The 21755-nt window shown below is 45.0% G+C and overlaps 1 protein-coding gene across 5 annotated transcripts in view; it reads left to right on the top strand.

The window, feature by feature from the left end:
- The window catches only part of SPEG (striated muscle enriched protein kinase), a 153147-nt gene that overhangs the window by 89621 nt on the left and 41771 nt on the right, over positions 1 to 21755 (top strand). For 4 of the 5 annotated variants that reach the window (XM_069982548.1, XM_069982547.1, XM_069982550.1 and 1 more), the window contains 7 exons: positions 32 to 207; positions 15237 to 15497; positions 16799 to 16957; positions 17084 to 17273; positions 17728 to 17957; positions 18101 to 18220; positions 19019 to 19123. In XM_069982548.1, coding sequence (XP_069838649.1) covers positions 32 to 207; positions 15237 to 15497; positions 16799 to 16957; positions 17084 to 17273; positions 17728 to 17957; positions 18101 to 18220; positions 19019 to 19123 — 1241 coding nt within the window. Of the gene's footprint in view, positions 1 to 31; positions 208 to 4017; positions 5582 to 15236; positions 15498 to 16798; positions 16958 to 17083; positions 17274 to 17727; positions 17958 to 18100; positions 18221 to 19018; positions 19124 to 21755 lie in introns of those variants that run through there. The other variant, XM_069982552.1, reaches the window with a different exon arrangement.

Raw genomic sequence — 21755 nt, 5'->3', positions numbered from 1 at the left:
ATCCATTTACTCAGCGTTTCTTCCTGGACAGGCTGAAGAACAAGCAGCAGGTGAAACCCGGCGGGAAGTATCAGATGGCGGAGGAGGAGGGGGGATATTCTTCACTTCATATTTCAGGGTCCGAAAAACGAGATTCTGGATTCTATACCTGCAAAGCAATAAATGAATATGGAACAAAGCAATGCGAGGCCAAGGTAGAAGTAAGAGGTAAGACGGGTCACAGCGCTGACTCTATTCTCACCTATAACCCCCACAATACCAAAATATTATGTACAATATATGTTAAAAGAAAAAATTCACACGTGTATTATAGATGACCTGATGTTTTATCTTTATAATTTTTTTTTTTTACTTCTATTTTTTTTATTACATTTTATTTTGCTTTATGGTTATGTCATTTTTTTTTTCAATTTTGTGTATTGTTATTTGTAATAGTTTATAATTTTTTATTTATTTATTATTATTATTATATTTATTTTTCTAGATTTATTATTATTATTATATAATTTTTTTTTTAGATTTTTTTTTTTTATGTTTATCACTTTTTAATTATTTTATTATTTTATTTCTTAGTTTTTTATATGTTTATTATTTATTTTTATTATGTTTATTTTATGTGTTCCTCGTAGTGATGGGTGGCGGGGAGAGACTGATATAGATATATCGGATGGGGCAAAAATTATATATTTGATGAAAAAAAAAAGGGTCAATAAAATACACCTCTGCTTCTCTTGTGTGATAATGGACAGTCAGACAGTCACTTTAAACCTTTGTTGTCGGCTCCTCATGTAGTTGGGTGGTGAATGCTGATACCATCCGGAGCGTCTCTTTGCTGCTTCTGCTGTCACGTAGCGCTCAGTGACCGGTCCGTCCTGTGATCTCGTGACTGGTCGATATGCAGTGATACAAGGGAAACCTATTTGGAAAAAAAAACAAAAACCTTTATACGCATGAAAAATGCTGCTTAGTCAAAATCTTTATAGAGCAATTCTACCCGTACTGTGACAGCGCACGATCCGCAACACGGGGTGGCGCAAATTCAGCACTTCCTGGTGCTAAAAAGACCCAAAGCATCTCTGATTACCGCCATGTGGTGCTGCGGCACATGCACAGTCATTAAAGTATAGAGACGGGTCACGGCCTCAGGAACCATTATAAAGGCATTAAGGGGCTTCTAGTTTCTCTCTTACATGGGGTATAACTGCACCGAGAGTGGAATTGCTCTTCATACATTATCACTGTACAATATGCCATTTTTTTTACTTTTTTACTTTAAGCATTGACTTCCCAGCTACAGATCTAGTTTCCCAGTACAAGGGTCTGCGGACATTGCCTATTGTTCACCGTGTTTTTCCCGTGAATCAGTACTGAGCTCTTTGATCTGAATCATACTTATTTCTAGGGATAAGTATGGCATCTTGGGTTGCGGACAAAGCGACAGTCCCCTCCACTCTCTTCTCTGCATAGGAGTAGACTGCATGCTGCCTTAAGCTAAGCCTTTCCCTGGTTTCTGCATGGCGGAGGGCTGCATGCCTAGCTTCCAGCTGGGGAGAGGGGTATGAGCCATAAGCTGTGCACAGCCAGACCACCAGGAGTGCAACTAACTCAGAGGCATGGACGTAGACTACAGCCCGAGGACGCCATGATCTACCGCTGAATGAGTGACGGTGATATTCTGCAGCTCTATCATTGACCTGTATGGGGGATCCACAACTGCTTGCTAAATTATTCTGGTAAATGCAAGCCTAACTCCATATACATATATACCTATCTCTCCATACAGTATGGTTACTTCTCTTTTTGATGGGGGCGTAGCTAGGAGTCACAGGGCCCCATAGCAAAAAATTTTAAGGGGCCCCCCTTCCCTACCCACAACACAAAGCACTGCATATATATATATATATATATATATATATATATATATATATATATATACATACACACAGTATATGCTCTGTGAAATGTATCTCTTGTGGCCAGAGGCAGAATCCTGTCTGCAGCCACAAGAGTGACTGGCAGAGCAGGGAGCCATTGGCTGCCTGCTCTGTCAGTCCACTGTTTTTACCTATAAGGGCCCATTAGGAGCTTATGGTTAAATACCTAGGTGCAGGAGCAGACTACCTTCTGCTTAACCCCTTATGTACTGCAGTGTGTAAGTGACCCAATGTTCAGTAGACAAGAAGATATCTGTTTTACTGCCTGCGTACTGACAACCCTTGACCTCTGCACGGAGCTCTGCACATTTTCCTTTCCTACTTGACTACCAGCTGGAGAACAGAGGTCAGGGGTTATCAGAGCAGTGAAGCAGAGATCTCTGTCTTCTGCTTGTTAACCCTTTTTTGTGTTGTAGCATGTAAGTAACCATTGGGTCACACTGCAGTACATTAAGGGGTTAAGCAGAAGGACACACGCTCTTACCTTCTTCCCCGGGCCCACCTCCTGCACGGGCCCCACAGCAACTGCCTACCCTACCTCTATGGTAGCTATGCCACTGATTGGATCCTTCAGACAGGGGTGAGAGGGATACTTGGAATTCCGGAGGCAATCCTTAGAAGATCTTAATAGTTGTAGATGTAAATATTACTGATTACCTTTTCCTCTACTCAAGAGCATATGGTATACAAATTTGTTTGCCTAACTCCTCCCCTTCTCTAGAATCTTCTGTAACGTTCTGAATCTCTTTACCTAATGCTACCACTAGATGGCAGCAGACTGCAGCATAAGCTTACTGTAGTGTGGAGCCCGGGCCTCAGGCCTAGTGGTACAGCCCTAATATGACGGTGTGAATAGAAATGCTTGTGCACCAATATCACCAGTGTAAATTACCATAAATGCAAAGAAGAACCCCAACCTCATACTGGGTATTTTTCACTATTTCTTTCCCATTATAGGATTGGTTGCTTTAATCTTTCTGCATAATGTAACTTTAATGTCATGAGATATCAGATGTTTTCCTGAATGTATTGGTGATGTGAACTAATCTGTGCTGTGCCGCTGATCTATTGTGCCTATTTATACCCGGATCTCTCATCTCTTACACTTTACCTGCTGATACATCTGCATGTCCCGCTCTTGGCTTATGCTCCATGTTACTCTTGTATGCCTAACACTGTTATTATGCGTTGCATTTAATCTTGTTTATTCCTCTTCTAATAATTGCCTGTTGTTTTTCAAGCCCAAAAGATGTGTCAACTCTCTAGAAACTTTCAGACACATTGCTGGAAGACGTAAAGTAAAATGGGGGCGCTGTTGTATTGCTGTGAATGCAAAAAAGCAGTGGTTGAAAGTGGTACTGCAGGTACTGGCCTTATCCCATAGGATGGCCACAGGAGTTTATGCATTTACACAGATGACAACATGCAAAAGCAGGGCTGCAGTGTAAAGCATGGGGGACAGAACACACTATGTACATAGCTATAGGGGTCGCAGAGGTTGCAACTGCAACTGGGCCCATAAATCAGGACTGCAGTATGAAGCATGGTGGATAGAACTCATCATGCATCGATTCCCTGTTAGATAGCCTGATAGAGCAGGGCTGCAGTGTAAAGCATGGTGGACAGAACACACCATGCACTGATTACCTGTTATACTTGTGCATTTTCTCAGTGGCATAGCTATAAGGCTCGCAGTGGTTGCAGTTGCAACAGGGCCCATAAATCAGGACTGCAGTATAAAGCATGATGTATAGAACTCATCATGCATTAATTCCCTGTTAGCCTGACAGAGCAGGGCTGCAGTATAAAGCATGGTGGATAGGACAGCTGGTAAGGCAGGCAGTAGACTATGCAGCTAGGTTGGAGACGTAGCTGTACCCTAATGTAGCAGAGCCAGCCTCCAATACAGCAGAACAAATGGCAGGTAAGCATTGCCCCCCAGCAGGGCCTCCATCTCTAGGAGTTGACACATCTCGTGCTGTGTTGTTGCTTTGCTCCCCCGCAGCATTGCTCGCTGTATCCTCTGTGCTGCTGTGAATGGCTAGCTTGCCGCACGCTGACTGCAGTTTCTGTCTGTATACAGGGCGAGTCAGATAATCTCCTGTCACTAACAAACTAACACAGGAGCCGAGCTGCAACCCCCCCGGAAAACACGGACTGTGCCGAGAGGAGAGGGGTCCTGGCCCAGCTGCACCAGGGGGAGGCATAGGAGCAGGACAGACCTCTTCTTATGACGGAGCAGAGAAAGACTGGTCGGAGGTCTCGCTGTGTCACTGACACTCACCCTGAGAGGCCACCGAGTAACAGACTGCACTAATGGCAATCCCATATCTCCAGCCTCTAATGACAAACCTCTTCTTACTGTTCCTACACCCACCCCACCAAACTACCACCCCCATCCTGCTTTCTGTTCCAGAACTAAGAAATTATGGCGCCGAAAAACCAGACAGCTTTAAAACTTTTGTAACCCCCCATCCCCCCACCTTTAAAGTGAAACTCCTCCACTTACACAATTGTTGCTTCAAGACTTGCTGGGTCTTGTAGTTCTGAACACCTGGCTTATAGGGGAAATGTATTCCCCATGGGCATAGAGGTTCCGTACAATAATGGCAGCTTTACAGCATCACAAGATACCTTCATTTTTTAGGACCGCTCACTATGGCAGTGACCTCAATCTTACTTCCTAAGCACATGGTCTCAGTGGCGCCCCCACCCGTGTACCTCCTCTGCCATGAACTTTTATTACAGCCTCTTAGTAACAAGAAGAGTCCTCAGGGGTGGGGCTTATTTCCACAGGCCTCCTAATTGGCCTATAGGGACTCTCTTAGTGGGCGTGTTCATACTACTAGTTCAGCTTTGATCATAGAGAAGCCTTTCCTGGTAACCCAGGTAAAAAAAAAACACTACAACTTTACAGGGTAGCATAAGCATAGACCATAGGCACTTACAAGAAGTAGGACAGTGAAGACACAGGAAGCTTTTCATCTGGCCATTCAGGTGAAAATAGGTGCCAGGGGTCAGGTGACAATAGGTGCCAGGGGTCAGGTGACTATAGGTGCCAGGGGTCAGGTGACTATAGGTGCCAGGGGTCAGGTGACTATAGGTGCCAGGGGTCAGGTGACCATAGGTGCCAGGGGTCAGGTGACCATAGGTGCCAGGGGTCAGGTGACCATAGGTGCAAGGGGTCAGGTGACTATAGGTGCCAGGGGTCAGGTGACTATAGGTGCCAGGGGTCAGGTGACCATAGGTGCCAGGGGTCAGGTGACTATAGGTGCCAGGGGTCAGGTGACCATAGGTGCCAGGGGTCAGGTGACTATAGGTGCCAGGGGTCAGGTGACCATAGGTGCCAGGGGTCAGGTGACTATAGGTGGAAGATAAGGCCCTTCTTGCAGTGTTTGCGCCTTGCACAGATCAGGTTGATGTTAGCACCTCTACCTAAGACTACAACGGCCTTTATGCATTGGGGGTTATATCCATGACAGCTGTCACTCATCTTGCTTTACTCTGACACAGTTAGATACTATATAGCTCATGTTCTAGGGCACTATCATACAGATGTTGTAGGGCATCACCATACAGATGTCAAAAAACACTATCATACAGATGTCATAAGCCACTATCATACAGATGTCATAAGGCACTACCATACAGATGTTATAAGGCACTACCATACAGATGTCATAAGCCACTACCATACAGATGTCATAAGGCACTATCATACAGATGTTATAAGGCACTACCATACAGATGTCATAAGGCACTATCATACAGATGTTATAAGGCACTACCATACAGATGTCATAAGGCACTACCATACAGATGTCATAAGGCACTATCATACAGATGTTATAAGGCACTATCATACAGATGTTATAAGGCACTACCATACAGATGTCATAAGGCACTATCATACAGATGTTATAAGGCACTATCATACAGATGTTATAAGGCACTACCATACAGATGTCATAAGGCACTATCATACAGATGTTATAAGGCACTACCATACAGATGTCATAAGGCACTACCATACAGATGTTATAAGGCACTACCAAACAGATGTTATAAGGCACTACCATATAGATGTCATAAGGCACTACCATACAGATGTTATAAGGCACTACCAAACAGATGTCATAAGCCACTACCATACAGATGTCATAAGGCACTATCATACAGATGTTATAAGGCACTACCATACAGATGTCATAAGGCACTATCATACAGATGTTATAAGGCACTACCATACAGATGTCATAAGGCACTACCATACAGATGTCATAAGGCACTATCATACAGATGTTATAAGGCACTATCATACAGATGTTATAAGGCACTACCATACAGATGTCATAAGGCACTATCATACAGATGTTATAAGGCACTACCATACAGATGTCATAAGGCACTACCATACAGATGTTATAAGGCACTACCAAACAGATGTTATAAGGCACTACCATATAGATGTCATAAGGCACTATCATACAGATGTAAGGCACTATCATACAGATGCTGGAGGCGACTACCATACAGATATTGTGGGATACTACCATACAGATATTGTGGGATACTACCATACAGATATTGTGGGATACTACTATACAGATACTGGACGGCTATATGGTGCAGCTATTGTAGGATACTAACATACAGATTTTTCTTTTCCACAAAGCCCTTAATCCTCTGAACCAATGTTTCCAAGCGTTGTCACCTAGGACAAGTAGATACTGTAGCTTTAAGTAGTAGACGTGCGGGGGGCGTCCGGGGCACCATCTACCACTATAACCCATCAGATCATTGTCTGACAGATACCCCTGCCCCACAGCAGCTGCCCACTGGGGGTATCTATGATTTGCACTAGTCATAGTATTATTAGAACATAGACAATACAAGGAGCATCTATATCTGCTGTTATAGGGGTCCAGGAAGCTGAGATCTAAGGGGCTGTTTGCTGCGTCTTCACACAGTAGAGCAGCTGTCTGTGACCTGATGGCAAAACTGTGCTCCCTGATGATTTTCTTACTCCGTAGGGTGGATTTTTTTACACTACTGTTAGTTGCCAGTATCCTCTGCAGCCCCTTAAAGGGGTTATCCAGCGCTACAAAAACATGGCCGTTTTCTTCCAGAGACAGCACCGCTCTTGTCTCCAGGCTCCATTCAATTTAATGGAACTGAGTTACAAAACCTAAACCCAAACTGGGGACAAGAGCGGTGCTGTCTCTGGAAGAAAACGGCCATGTTTTTGTAGCGCTGGATAACCCCTTTAATGTCATGTACAAACAGCACAATAGCTCTCAGCTTCCTACACCCTACTGAACATGTGACATGTTTGTTTTACTTCATCCAAGCCCAGACATACTGCCCCCTAGCGGAGACCTTAGGCAGCTAGTTTTATCACTTAAAGGGGTACTATGGGACTTTAGTAAAGTGTATTTGTCTCTTTAAAAAAGAGCTTTAAAGGGGTGATCCTGCGCTACAAAAACATGGCCACTTTCCCCCTACTGTTGTCCCAGATTGGGTGGGGTTTTGAAACTCAGTTCCATTGAAGTAAATGGAGCTTAATTGCAAACCGCACCTGAACTGTAGACAACGGTAGGGGGAAAAGTGGCCATGTTTTTGTAGAGCTGGATAACCCCTTTAACATGTTGTAGAGACTGGGTCCGAATGTTCCCCACTAGAACAAGCTGGGAGAGAAGCATATGGCAGAACGCTTATTTATGCAGCCAAGGGAGTCCCATAGACTTACATTGATTGTCTATCTAGGTCACATGGCACAGAGCATACACTTAGCGCACGCTTCTCTCACCTTGTTCTAGCGACCACTTGTGGACCGAACACTCGGACAACCAACCTATTAACATATCTTCTGCAACTATCCTAATATTGATGACCTATCCTTATGGTGCGTTTACACAGACAGATTTATCTGACAGATCTTTGGAGCCAAAACCAGGAACAGACTATAAACAGTGATCAGGTCATAAAGGAAAGACTGGGATCTAGCCTCTTTTCAAATCCATTCCTTGCTTTGGCTTCCAAAATCTGTCAGATAAATCTTTCTGTGTAAACGCACCCTTAGGATATATCTACCACCCCCCTTTCATCAGGTGATTGAAAGGATAGCAGCACTTGTGTGATTTACCTTTTGTTACTTACCAGGCACAGCGCCATACATTCTGTAGTGGCTGTACCTGGTATTGCAGCTTCTTGAATAGGATAAGCTGCAATACCAGGTACAGCCACTATAAAATGTATGGCGCTGTGTCTGTAGAGGCTGTAGAGACCATAACCAGGAATTGGTAATGAGGACCTAATCTAAGGATAGATCTTCAGTAATAAAGTCCCAGGACTATGTAAGGGGATCTATAGAGAAGAAAAGAGGCGCAGCATTAGCTGAAACATACAGACATGTCAAAAATATTACAGATAGCGCCATCTTATTAGTACGCTCTCCATATCACTCCATGTAGTGCCCTCTAATACCCATCCATCTAAATACAGCAGGGAAGGGGAACCGGCTGCCCTCCAGCTGTTGCATGATGGGAATTGTAGTTTTGCAGCAGCTGGAGGGCCAAAGGTTTCCCATCCCTGGAATACAGGGTGTCACATAGCAAAGCGTATAAGACGGAGGGCGTCCAATCCCCATCCAGCATTCTGCGCCAATCCGAATCCGACCCACCAAGTAACGTCATGTAAACCATCCGGGGAGAGTAGTGCCCCGCCCCCTGAATCCCGGACCTCACCCCCTCCCCCAACTTACAGGAATCAAATAACTAATTTTGTTAAGATTATACTTTTTTTATTTGTAGTCCCAATAAACTCTTTGTTTTTGGAGCTTGTGTTTGCTGTCATTACTAACAATGCGATTACGGCGCAGGATCTCCGGACGCCGCGGCTGCTCTATACTCTCTCTCTCTCTCTCTGGTTTTGTGTTCAGTGTTTTATGGTCATCGTGACATCTAGTTGTGGATTCTATTCATTTGTGTTCTGTGTATAAAGGGGAACTCCAGCTACAAATAGACAGGAAGCTTTGCTGGTCTCAGTTTTGACCCCTGACCTCTCCAAACATAAGCAAATGGGCACCAATGGAGAGCGATATGGGGGTCGCATCCACATCATGGGAGCCAAATTATTATAAGTAAAGCCCCATCATTGTCTGGTGACAGGTTCTGCAACATTCTATCTGTGCTTGCTGTCAGTGAATGAAATCATTACAGGTCACATCCAGCGGCTGAAGACCTGCACTGATTAGTGTCGAACTTTTCGTGTTCAACAACGTTCTCCAAACCTGTGCATATGACTGCTGGCGGCTGGAGAAGTTGGATGCAGGGGTTATCCAGCGCTACAAAAACATGGCCACTTTTCCCCCTACTGTTGTCTCCAGATTGGGTGGGGTTTCAAACTTTAAGTAAATGGAGTTTAATTGCAAACCGCACCTGACCTGGAGACAAGAGAGCGGGAAAAGTGGCCATATGTTTGTAGCGCTGGATAACTCCTTTAAAAATGTGGATACAGCCATAGGTCATAGGCTGTATCCGTGTTTTCCAGGCAGTCCTCGGGTGGCATCCAACTTCTAGTGGAGGAATTCAAAGGCCAATTGTATGGATTTGTGCAAACCAAAAACTTTCGGCAAGTTCGCTCATCTCTAGGCCCCATCACCCTGTAATACAGGGCCACAGATTAGAAAATCTGTATCAAAATCCACCACACCGTGAAAAACCTGCTGCATTTCTTCTAAAAATGTCCATAAGTCGAGCAGATACCAGTGGGATACTTCGGCTTAGGCTTTTTGTATCACTGAGGATCAATCTGTGACTTTGTAGATTGTCCTGTGTAAAAGTATCCCAGGCATAGGCAAGGTTGATCCCCACCTCTTGGCTTAGTAGTGCATCTTAGTTTAAAAAAGTCTCTCTCTGACAAACTAGAAATCAAGTGTGTCTCTGACTCCGTTCAACTCCACTACAGAAGACCCTCCCACCAGGATCTAACTCACTTATAAAGGGGTGACCTAGTCTATCTGCCTATTGGTGGGGAACATACTAGAGAAAATAGTGTAATAGGTGGATGGTGTGTGAGGTACCTGCACCTGTGATTGGTCAAACTGTAAGCAGAACAAACCAAACAGTTAAAGAAGTCAGGCGAAAATGTTTATTAAAGTATTGTATTGCCTCTCAAAAGTTATACAAATCCCCAATAAACACTTATTACAGGAAATGCTTATGAAGTGCTTTTTTCCCTGCACTTATTACTGCATCAAGACTTCACTTCCTGGATAACATGGTGATGTCACTTCCTGGATAACATGGTGATGTCACTTCCTGGATAACATGGTGATGTCACTTCCTGGATAACATGGTGATGTAACAACCCGACTCCCAGAGCTGTTCAGGCTGTGGCTGCTGGAGAGGAGGATGGCAGAGGGATGCTCAGTGTCCCTCCAGTGCCCTGTGTCCCCCTGCCATCATCCTCTCCAGCAGCCACAGCCCATACAGCTCTGGGAGTCAGGTTGTGACATCACCATGTTATCCAGGAAGTGACATCACCATGTTATCCAGGAAGTGACATCACCATGTTATCCAGGAAGTGACATCACCATGTTATCCAGGAAGTGAAGCCTTGATGCAGTAGTAAGTGCAGGGGAAAAAAAACACTTTTTAAGCATTACCCGTAATAAGTGTATATTGGTGATTTGTATAACTTTTGGGAGGCAATACAATACTTTAATACAATTTTTTACTGGACTTCTCCTTTAACCCTTATCCCTTCAGCTGTGCTTACAAACAAGGAGATACCATGTGGAAAGGCACCTATCATCCCAGAGTGTGACACAAGTGATATAAGATTTAGTGGGATTTCCCCATTCATGGTCACATATAGTGATTATAGAGGTGACACTTTTTATTCACTGACAGCTTGCAGGATTTGAAATTGTTAACGTTGCAGAACTTTTTGTAATGCAGTGTTCTCCTGAACCTGCGGCTGTTGCAAAACTACAATTCCCATCATGCCCATACCGCCTTCAGCGGTCAGGGCATGATGGGAGTTGTAGTTTTGCAACAGCTGAACAGCCACATCGCCACATCTTAGGGAGAATCACATTTATCATTGAAGTTCTGGATCCAGTATAACTATGCTTGTACACTGCGGGGAGGGAATGTCACTCCATAGGCAGTGGCGGTGTAGGCGGCTCGGGGAGGTTTTGTTGCTTCCTTCAATGTTCCTAATCTTAATGATGTGACAGTGACGCCGGCGTCGGCTCATTTACACCCGGGGGAGGGGGGGGCCTGGAGTCGGTGTCAGGATTTAGTCGTCCCGTCTTATCTTACCCAAGGTGACACATGAGAGACTGAGCCACAGGCCAGAGCTCTCGTCCTTGGGGAAGCCATGTTCCTTCCATATGTATCCATCGTATCATGCCGGTTATAACTGTGCCCATTTAATGATCAATGACGCCGTTTTCAATGCTGGTCCTCAGAAATGTCTCCTCGTGTTTCCTCATTATATTGTTTTTCGGCGTTGATACATTTCATGATATCTTTATAGTGGTTGTTGTTATGCTACAAAGCTCTAAATCCCCTGCAAAAGCTTAAAAACTAAAAGGGTCTGGCCCTTTAAGAGCCACTTTTGTCCTCATTTTTTGTGCTGTATTGCAGCTCAGTTGCATTAAAGGGGTACTCCGGCAAGTTATACAGATATGTAACTGACTTTTTTATTAAAAAATCTCCAGCCGTCCAGTACTTATCAGCTGCTACATGTTCTGCAGGAAATGGTGTATTCTTTCTAGTCTGACACAGTGCTCTCTGCTGCCACCTCTGTCCATGTCAGGAACTGTCCAGAGCAGCAGCAAATCCCCAGTTCTGGACATGGACAGAGGTGGCAACAGAGAGCACTGTTTCAGACTGGAAAGAGTACACCACTTCCTGCAGGACATACAGCAGCTGATAAGTACTTGAAGACTAGAGATTTTTAAATAGAAGTAAATTACAAATTTATATATGTTTCTGACACCAGTTGATTTGAAAGAAAAAGATTTTCACCTGAGTTCCCATTTAAAGTGAGTAGAGGCAAGTTGTAATACTGTAGACAACCTGAGGACAGGGGTGGCGCTGTTTCTGTTAGAAAGCAGATATAATTTGTATCCTAGAGAAGTATCCGTGTATGCAGGAGGTTTGGAACAATGTAGCAGTGGCTATAAATCATATATATACCAATGTATTCAGAACTGAGGGTCAGCATTAAAAAAAAAAAAAAAAAATCACACCATCCATTATTGGGGTTTTCCATTTGGACTTTTATGACACATCAATAAGACGGCTCATAGGATTAAGAGTCAGTTCACATTGAGGCTAAAGTTGATCATTTATATTAGATGTGTTGGCCAAACCTGGCAATTTTAGACATCTGTGCTTTCTGGGATGGGGCATTGCCATCACGCCTCTGCAGCCAGAGGAGAAGGATTGGGCGTGTTGGGTTTAAACTGCTTGATCCTTTTATTCCGCTGTCCCATTTCCCGTGCTCAGCAGATATAGGGAGATAGCTCTGCTGAAAGCTAGCACTGTGTATTTGGCCGGTATCTTTATGGGAGATGCAAAGAGGTTTATGGAATTGCTTTGTATTAGACAGAGCAGACATGACCGATCCCACCAAAACAAATGGGGCCTGGCACACGTGTATGGGGACGGTGATGGCTCTGTATGGGGGCCTCCACTTATTCCTTAGATATGTTATACAATTTGCACATGTCTGCAGCAGCTTGTTTCCCCTTCCCCATCTTACTCTTAGCTGAGTGTATATGTATACGTATAGGCCACCGTTATATTAGGGCTCCATGACATTTGGAGTGACACAAGAATCCTAAAACATGGTCGGATCCCCCCGCCTATAGGGAGACATTGAGCTCCTGTGACCAAGTACAGCCGCTCAGCTCATATAATACTTTCTATTGATGTGTCATAAAAGTCCAACCTGGAAGAAACCCTTTAAAGTGCGATTATCGTGGAAATGGAAAAACTAATAATATAACAATTGTTCATTGGGTCATTACTTCATATCTTATAGGAAGGCAGAAAATGTATATAGACACCAGACCAGACCCCCTGAATATAGACACCAGACCCCACCACAGATCTTAGACCAGACCCCCTAATATAGACACCAGACCCCCCTAATATAAACAGACCCCACCACAGATCTCAGACCAGACCTCCCTAATATAGACACCAGACCCCCCTAATATAAACAGACCCCACCGCAGATCAGACCAGACCCCCTAATATAAACAGACCCCACCACAGATCTCAGACCAGACCTCCCTAATATAGACACCAGACCCCCCTAATATAAACAGACCCCACCGCAGATCTTAGACCAGACCCCCTAAGAGACACCAGACCCCCCTAATATAAACAGACCCCACCACAGATCTCAGACCAGACCTCCCTAATATAAACAGACCCCATCACAGATCTCAGACCAGACCAGTCCTCACCACAGATCTCAGACCAGACCCCCTAATATAGACACCAGACCAGACCCCCTAATATAGACACCAGACCCCCCTAATATAAACAGACCCCACCACAGATCTCAGACCAGAACCCCCTAATATAGACACCGACCACTCTAATGTTGACACCAGACCAGTCCTCACCACAGATCAGACCCCTCTGCAGATCTCAGTCCAGAGATCTATTATCTGGTGACTATTATAGACACCAGACCCCCCTAACTCCTAATATAATCCCCAGACCAGTCCCTGCAGCAGATCTTACACCAGACCCCCCCAATATAGACACCAGACCAGTCCCTGCGGCAGATCTTACACCAGACCCCCCTAATATAGACACCAGACCAGTCCCTGCAGCAGATCTTACACCAGACCCCCCTAATATAGACACCAGACCAGTCCCTGCAGCAGATCTTACACCAGACCCCCCTAATATAGACACCAGACCAGTCCCTGCAGCAGATCTTACACAAGACCCCCCCAATATAGACACCAGACCAGTCCCTGCGGCAGATCTTACACCAGACCCCCCTAATATAGACACCAGACCAGTCCCTGCGGCAGATCTTACACCAGACCCCCCTAATATAAACACCAGACTAGTCCCTGCGGCAGATCTTACACCAGACCCCCCCCCCCCCTAATATAGACACCAGACCAGTCTCTGCAGCAGATATTGACTAGGCCCCCTAATATAGACACCAGACCAGTCCCTGCGGCAGATCTTACACCAGACCCCCCTAATATAGACACCAGACCAGTCCCTGCAGCAGATCTTACACCAGACCCCCCCAATATAGACACCAGACCAGTCCCTGCAGCAGATCTTACACAAGACCCCCCCTAATATAGACACCAGACCAGTCCCTGCAGCAGATCTTGACTAGGTCCCCCTAATATAGACCCCGCAGATCTCAGACATGCAGATACTCACCTCTCCCTGTTCATGATCAGGAAATGTGGGAACAGGGCGAGGTGAGTATGACATAAGATTCGCCCTTTCTCCAGGACTCTCCAAGACCTTTGTGGATAGCTGGATAGTAGGATGTAGCTGTAGGTGTGAAATGTTACTCTAAATGTTATCGTCTTATATGGGATATGAAATAATGACCAAGAAAATTACATATATGTATATAGATCAATAGTAATGATGAGGTCTCCATCCTTCCAGATAATTGACGTGAAATTATAAATCAGTCATTGGAAAATACAACAGTTTCTTCATTGTCTGTATTTCTGGCTTTATGTAAAGAGCATTTCCACCTTAAGAAAACCTGAATTCTTAAAGGGGCACTCCCATCTTACAAAGTTCTCCCTAACCGCAGGATAACATGCTGATCATTGGAGTGAGTGGCGGCCAGGCACATGTTGTCCGCTTTGTTCTGCATTTGGACCCCCACAGATCAGCTATCCTGTGAATAGGGCACAACCCTGTGATTTGGGAGTACCCCTTTAAGTTCCATGTGTTAGTTATAACTGACCTCCCCTATGATTGTCATCCAGCTTTCCCAGGCTCCTGAACCCCAGATCTGTAATGGGAGGTTTCCCTGTAGATTCGGGGTGGAGATGCTCTTTATCTCACACTGGAGACTTTGTGATGTTCTTAAAGCTGTATTACTGAAATCCTGAACGTGTCTCTTTCTGCTCCTCATCCTCATCGTCCATCTCTGGCGGTCACTTCCCATGTAACATGTATCTTCCCTCTCTCTGTGTTGTCTTCTTGTTGGTCATTGTCTTGTGGCGCTCTGTGGTGTCTCGCTGTTGCGTCCTTGTGTGTGTGTGTGCCACCAAAGCTTCGTCTGGCAGCGCCACGCTGGAGGTGGTGACCCCCTTACAGGATGTGAGTGTGTGTGCTGGGGAGGCGGCTGTGTTTGAGTGTGTGGTGTCCGGACCCCAGGACCTGGACGTGGACTGGATGTTCCGGGGGAAGCTGCTGCAGCCGGCGCTGCTGGATTGTAAAATGAGATTCAACGGCAAAAAGTGTCTGCTCCTCCTCAACTCCGTCCATGAAGACGACAGCGGGATCTACACCTGCAAGCTGAGCACCGCCAGAGGTAATCCTACTAATATGTTACATGTACATACATTACTGATCCTGAGTTACATCCTATATTATACCCCAGAGCTGCACTCACTATTCTGCTGGTGGGGTCACTGTGTACATACATTACTGATCCTGTACTGATCCTGAGTTACATCCTATATTATACCCCAGAGCTGCACTCACTATTCTGCTGGTGAGGTCACTGTGTACATACATTACATTACAGATCCTGAGTTACATCCTGTATTATACTCCAGAGCTGCACTCACTATTCTGCTGGTGGGGTCACTGTGTACATACATTACATTACTGATCCTGAGTTACACCCTGTATTATACTCCAGAGCTGAACTCACTATTCTGCTGGTGGGGGTCACTGTGTACATACATTACTGATCCTGAGTTACATCCTGTATTATACCCCAGAGCTGCACTCACTATTCTGCTGGTGAGGTCTCTGTGTACATACATTACATTACAGATCCTGTACTGATCCTGAGTTACATCCTATATTATACCCCAGAGCTGCACTCACTATTCTGCTGGTGGGGTCACTGTGTACATACATTACATTACATTACAGATCCTGTACTGATCCTGAGTTACATCCTGTATTATACCCCAGAGCTGCACTCACTATTCTGCTGGTGAGGTCACTGTGTACATACATTACATTACTGATCCTGAGTGACATCCTGTATTATGCCCCAGAGCTGCACTCACTATTCTGCTGGTGGAGGTCACTGTGTACATACATTATGTTACTGATCCTGGACTGATCCTGAGTTACATGCTGTATTATACTGCAGAGCTGCACTCACTATTCTGCTGGTGAGGTCACTGTGTACATACATTACATTACTGATCCTGAGTTACACCCTGTATTATACTGCAGAGCTGCACTCACTATTCTGCTGGTGGGGGTCACTGTGTACATACATTATGTTACTGATCCTGTACTGATCCTGAGTTACATCCTGTGTTATACTCCAGAGCTGCACTCACTATTCTGCTGGTGAGGTCACTGTGTACATACATTACATTACTGATCCTGAGTTACACCCTGTATTATACTCCAGAGCTGCACTCACTATTCTGCTGGTGGGGGTCACTGTGTACATACATTATGTTACTGATCCTGTACTGATCCTGAGTTACATCCTGTGTTATACTCCAGAGCTGCACTCACTATTCTGCTGGTGAGGTCACTGTGTACATACATTACATTACTGATCCTGAGTTTCATACTGACAGCCAGTCGGTCGGTTATAACACGTTAACGTTTCCTCAAAATTTGATGCCCCTTTGCCAGATGAGCTGACGTGCAGTGCGGTGCTGACGGTGCACCCCTCGCTGGCTCCTCTATTCACCAGGAAGATGGCAGATCGGGAAGTGATTGAGGGTCGCACAGCCCGGCTGGATTGTAAGATCAGTGGTACACCGCCACCTGTGGTCACATGGATGCATGACGGTGAGTGTCCTCCTGGCACAAGGGTATACCCTGTATAAGATTACCATCGGCAGCGCCATTCTTTAGCCAAAGTTGAGGTTAGGATTTGTAATTTTATGTTTTTTCCCTTTAATTCTCCCCTTTCAGGCCGCCCAGTAGAAGAGAATGAGTCCGTGCATATCCTGAAAGAAAGAGGCTACCATACTCTGCTGATCAGCCAGGTGTCCAGTGAGGATGAGGGTCAATACACTGTCACTGCCCGCAACCAACACGGGGAAGCTGAGTGCTCTGCAGAGCTCTATGTGGAGGAGCCAAGACTTGGCGCCTCATCTCACATGTAAGGATAGAAGAGGATATAAAACTTCTGGACATGAATTGTAGAGCAACAGGCTATATACTTATCGTTTTGTGTATCCAGCTCCTATGCATCTCTATGGTTACAGACTACAAACAAACCCTTTGTAGTCAGATCTAAGAGATGTGTGTTACACTCTTCCATCTGCCTCTTCCTCTTCATAACTTACATATAGTAGAAGTGGAGGCAGAGACAAGAGTAGCCCATGACTGCAGGATCTGACTACACAGGGTGTTTGTAGTCTGTAACCATGGAAACAGGGTAGATTTTTTTTTTTCAAGAATATTTGCAAACTGCAGACACCAGAATGATAACAGGTGACTTTATACAGAAGACTGAAAGCTTTGTATCAGAAAACCTGGGTTCCCACCATTATATAGATATAGATAGAGAAATTTTGCCGCTCTCAGACCCTCTAATGAGAAATTTCCTTCAGATCCAGGTTGGAAAAGATGCCTTCCATCCCAGAGGAACCAGAGGTGCAAGAAAGTGAGGTAGAGGGGGTGCTCATGCCCGATTTCCTGCGTCCCCTACAAGACTTAGATGTGGTGGAGTCTCGCGAAGTGCAACTAGAGTGTCAGGTCACCGGCTTACCGTATCCCACCATCACCTGGTACCACAACGGGCGGAAAATCCAGAGCACCGACGACCGCAGGATGACCCAATGTAAGCGATCAGTGTAATGTAATGTATGATCCTCTACCCCAGCAGGAAGTCACAGCACAGTCTCCTATACACACACCATAACAATACAGCCGGCAAACACTTACACATCCAATAGTCTCATGTCTTATTGTATTTCCTGATAGATAAAGATATTCACCGTCTGGTGTTCCCGTCCGTAAGCCATTCACATGCTGGTGTCTACAAGAGTGTGATCTCCAACAAAGTGGGCAAGGCCGCCTGCTATGCCCACTTATATGTCACAGGTAAGAGCCTCAACAGGGTGGGTGATGCCCTGAGAACTTCATCAGGGTGGGTGATTTTCCGAGAACTTCATTAGGGTGGGTAATGTAGTGAAAACTTCATCAGGGTTTGTGACGTCTTGAGAACTTTGTCAGGGTGGGTGATGTCCTTAAAGCTTCATCAGGGTGGGTGATGTTCCAAGAGCTTCATCAGAGTGGGTGATGTCCTGACTACTTCATCAGGGGGTGATGTCCTGACAACTTCATCAGGGGGTGAGGTTCTCAGAACTTCATCAGGATGGGTGATGTTTTGGGAGCTTCATCAGGATGTGTGATGTCCTGAGATCCTGGGTGATGTTGTGAGAACTTTATTAGGGTGGGTGATGTCTTGAGAACTTCATCAGGGTAGGTGATGTTCCGAGGGCTTCATCGGGAGGGTGATGTCCTGAGCGCTTCATCAGCGTCCATGATGTCCTGAGAACTTCATCGGGTGGGCAATGTCCTGAGAACTTCATCAGGGTAGGTGATGTCCTGTGGGCTTCATCAGAGTGATGTCCCACAATCAGTGGTGATTGTAGTATCTGAACAGTTTATACCTGTGTCATTGTGTTCAGTAGGTCCGATCATCTGTCATGTTAGCCCAAACCCTCTTCCAGACCTCCGTGCCCACCATAATGGATCTGTTCATATACTCTGCCTTTGGCAATCTGATTGCTGTTCTAACAGATCAGTTTAATACAAATGCATTACATTGATCAAAATGAACACCTGATTAGTGATATTTTAGGATACAATCATGATCTTTGTACCTTACGTCTATAGATGTGGTGCCCAACCCTCCTGACGGTCCACCAGTAATCACATCTGTAACTGGAAAAGTAGTGAAGCTCAGATGGAATCCCCCGAAAAGACTGGATCCAACCATAGGTATTGTTGTCTGCTTCTTGTTAGCTCAAGTTTTATCATTATGTCCATAGTTCTATGTCATAGTGGTCATAGGGGTCAGAGCTTTGTTTTTCTGACACAGAGATCGAGATCCTTTGCATAGACCTAGATTTATAATATCATATTCTGACTTCCAGCAGCCACCACTAGAGGGAGCTTAGTGTATACTGTTGTTATATGTGTAAACAGTATGGAAGTACAAAATGTAGTCACTTTGTAAATACATGACATAATTTAATCCTGTTACATCTTACGTTATACTTCAGAGCTGTGCTCACAATTCTGCAAGTTTCAGAGTTTTCCAGTATCCTCTGCTTATTCCATAGTGCAGTCTATACACTTTCTTACCGATTACATTACATGACCTCAGGTGTTTGAAGGATGTCTAAGCACAATCTTGCTGACTGTTTTCAGTAACAATTAGCATTGTCTTATTAAAGGCCTGTATGGTTTAGTGTTGTCAGTAACACTAGGTACTCAAATAATCCTTAGCAATATAACCAACAATAACAAGAAAAGGATATGCTTACTCAAAGGGTATTTATTTAGGTGACACCTTCACCAATATATACAAGTATTTACAAAAAGGTTCAGTTTAAAGCAATGATGCACATTGTTGTGCCGTTCTTTCCCTATGTCGGGATCGTCCAGTACAGTCCAGAACCAGTAGTGGTCTATTTACGCTGTAACAAGAAGCTACTCCACTCCGTGATGGAAATGCCAGTAGATTACTCTATCTATATGACCAAATGAGTGTGGCAGTAAGTCCAATCAGTCACGTATTGAGTGGTGTAAGTCCAGAAAGTCATATGCCTCGCCCAACGCGTTTCAGTCACTAATGATCGTGACCTCATCAGGGGCGTCGAGGCTATCAATAGTTTTAACAATGTAAGTCATTAAACACATATCAAAGAAGAACTGTTTGTAATAACAGGACACGGCAGTATGGCTACTCACTGATCCGTGATTAGAAGCAGTGGGAGGGAAGGTCTTCAGTGGCAGTGGCTACAATAGACCCTGTGGAAAATGAATATGTGGCTATCAGTATGAATGTACTCTTACCACCTTGGAATATGAGGTTAAAGGCTAAATATACTCACAGTAATCCCTCTATGCTACTGTGTTTTGGTGAGTGCCCAAAAGTCCCTCCGGGTATCTGTCCGAAGGGAAAAATTGCCGTACAATCGTAAGTACCCCATAATAAGTACCCCACTAGCATGATAATTGCATGATTGCATGGTTACATGATAGCAGATATGTCGGGAACTTACATGATTGTCCTGTTTTAGTGTGAGGTTCTCCTCCCGCAGTCCTGCAGTGGCAGATAGAGGGGAGTGTTCGTGGCCGTGTGCTCGAGTTTAAGGGCCGCGCGGTCACGGCGCGTCTGACGTCATCGGGCTGTCTGGGAGCGCGCCAAGCCGCCGCTCCTCCCCGTGCACGCCTATCGGGGAGTGGTCACTCTGTGTTAGTAAACACAGTCGTGATGCGTCTGGAGGTCAGCGCTCCCGTATGCCCGAGATAGGTGCAATACACAGGAGTAGTGTCATCCTGTGCTGCATGTAAACGGCTTCTGGAGGATATATACTAGCAATATTGGGCAGGTGTTAGTGCTGAGACCTATATTCTATAAGGTCATGTGTTATAAAACAAAACAAGGATGGAATGATGTTCCGATATTGTACAAAAATAAATGATCATGAATGATTATGCCACATGTTTAGAGTGAATGTAAATGTAATATATGTTTAGAGTGAATGTAAATATAATATATGTATAATCATACAGTGAATACCCTTCAGGCTCCCCCACACAGATGGAGGGATGGTATAATGAATAAGTGCCAAGCATTTGTAACCAGAAGGGGCTCTATCATTCCCTAGTATACCCTATGTTAGGGTCCCTATGGTCTAGGTGGGGTGGTTGCCCTAAGAAGGGCGGTCCCACTCAGGAACCTAACCTGATATGCCCTAGAATGCTCTATCAAGCTATACAAGGGGGCCAGCTCCGCTAGCTCCTAGAGGGTACACTAGGCCCTTCCCTGACTGCCTATCCTCAGCTGGTAGTATGAGGTGGTCTGTGTGTATGTGTAATAAGGGGAGGGAGGGGGAGGGGGGGGGGCAGGGTGGGTTGGGGTATTGGGGTGCAGGCGAATAGTTTTATATGAAGCACGCAAAGTTGAGTAATTCATTTAGCCCTTTTGGAGCTAAAGTCTGAAGTGTGTATGTCCATCTCGTTTCCCGTTGCAACAATAGTTTATCCATGTCCCCCCCCTCTAGGGGATGGTTTAAGACTGTCTATGGCTATGAATCTGATGCATGTGGGGTCCCCTCCGTGGCACTTTACTACATGTGTTGCCACTGGGGTATCCCTTTGGTTCCTAATGTCGCCGATGTGTTCTAGAATTCTTCTACGCCATGGCCGTAATGTTTTCCCCACATATTGCATCGAGCAGGTGCAAATGGCTAGGTAAATCACCATCGTGGTGCTACAGTTTATGAAGTTTTTGATTTGATATGTTACCCCAGTTGTGGAACTAGTGAAGACCCTTGTTTTCATCACAAAGGAACAGGCCTTGCAATGTCCACATTTATGACAACCCCTGGGTAACGGTTTG

The sequence above is a fragment of the Dendropsophus ebraccatus genome, chromosome 9 (assembly GCF_027789765.1).
Source record: "Dendropsophus ebraccatus isolate aDenEbr1 chromosome 9, aDenEbr1.pat, whole genome shotgun sequence".
Taxonomy (NCBI): Eukaryota; Metazoa; Chordata; class Amphibia; order Anura; family Hylidae; genus Dendropsophus; species Dendropsophus ebraccatus.
This window is presented reverse-complemented; position numbering and strand designations above follow the sequence as displayed.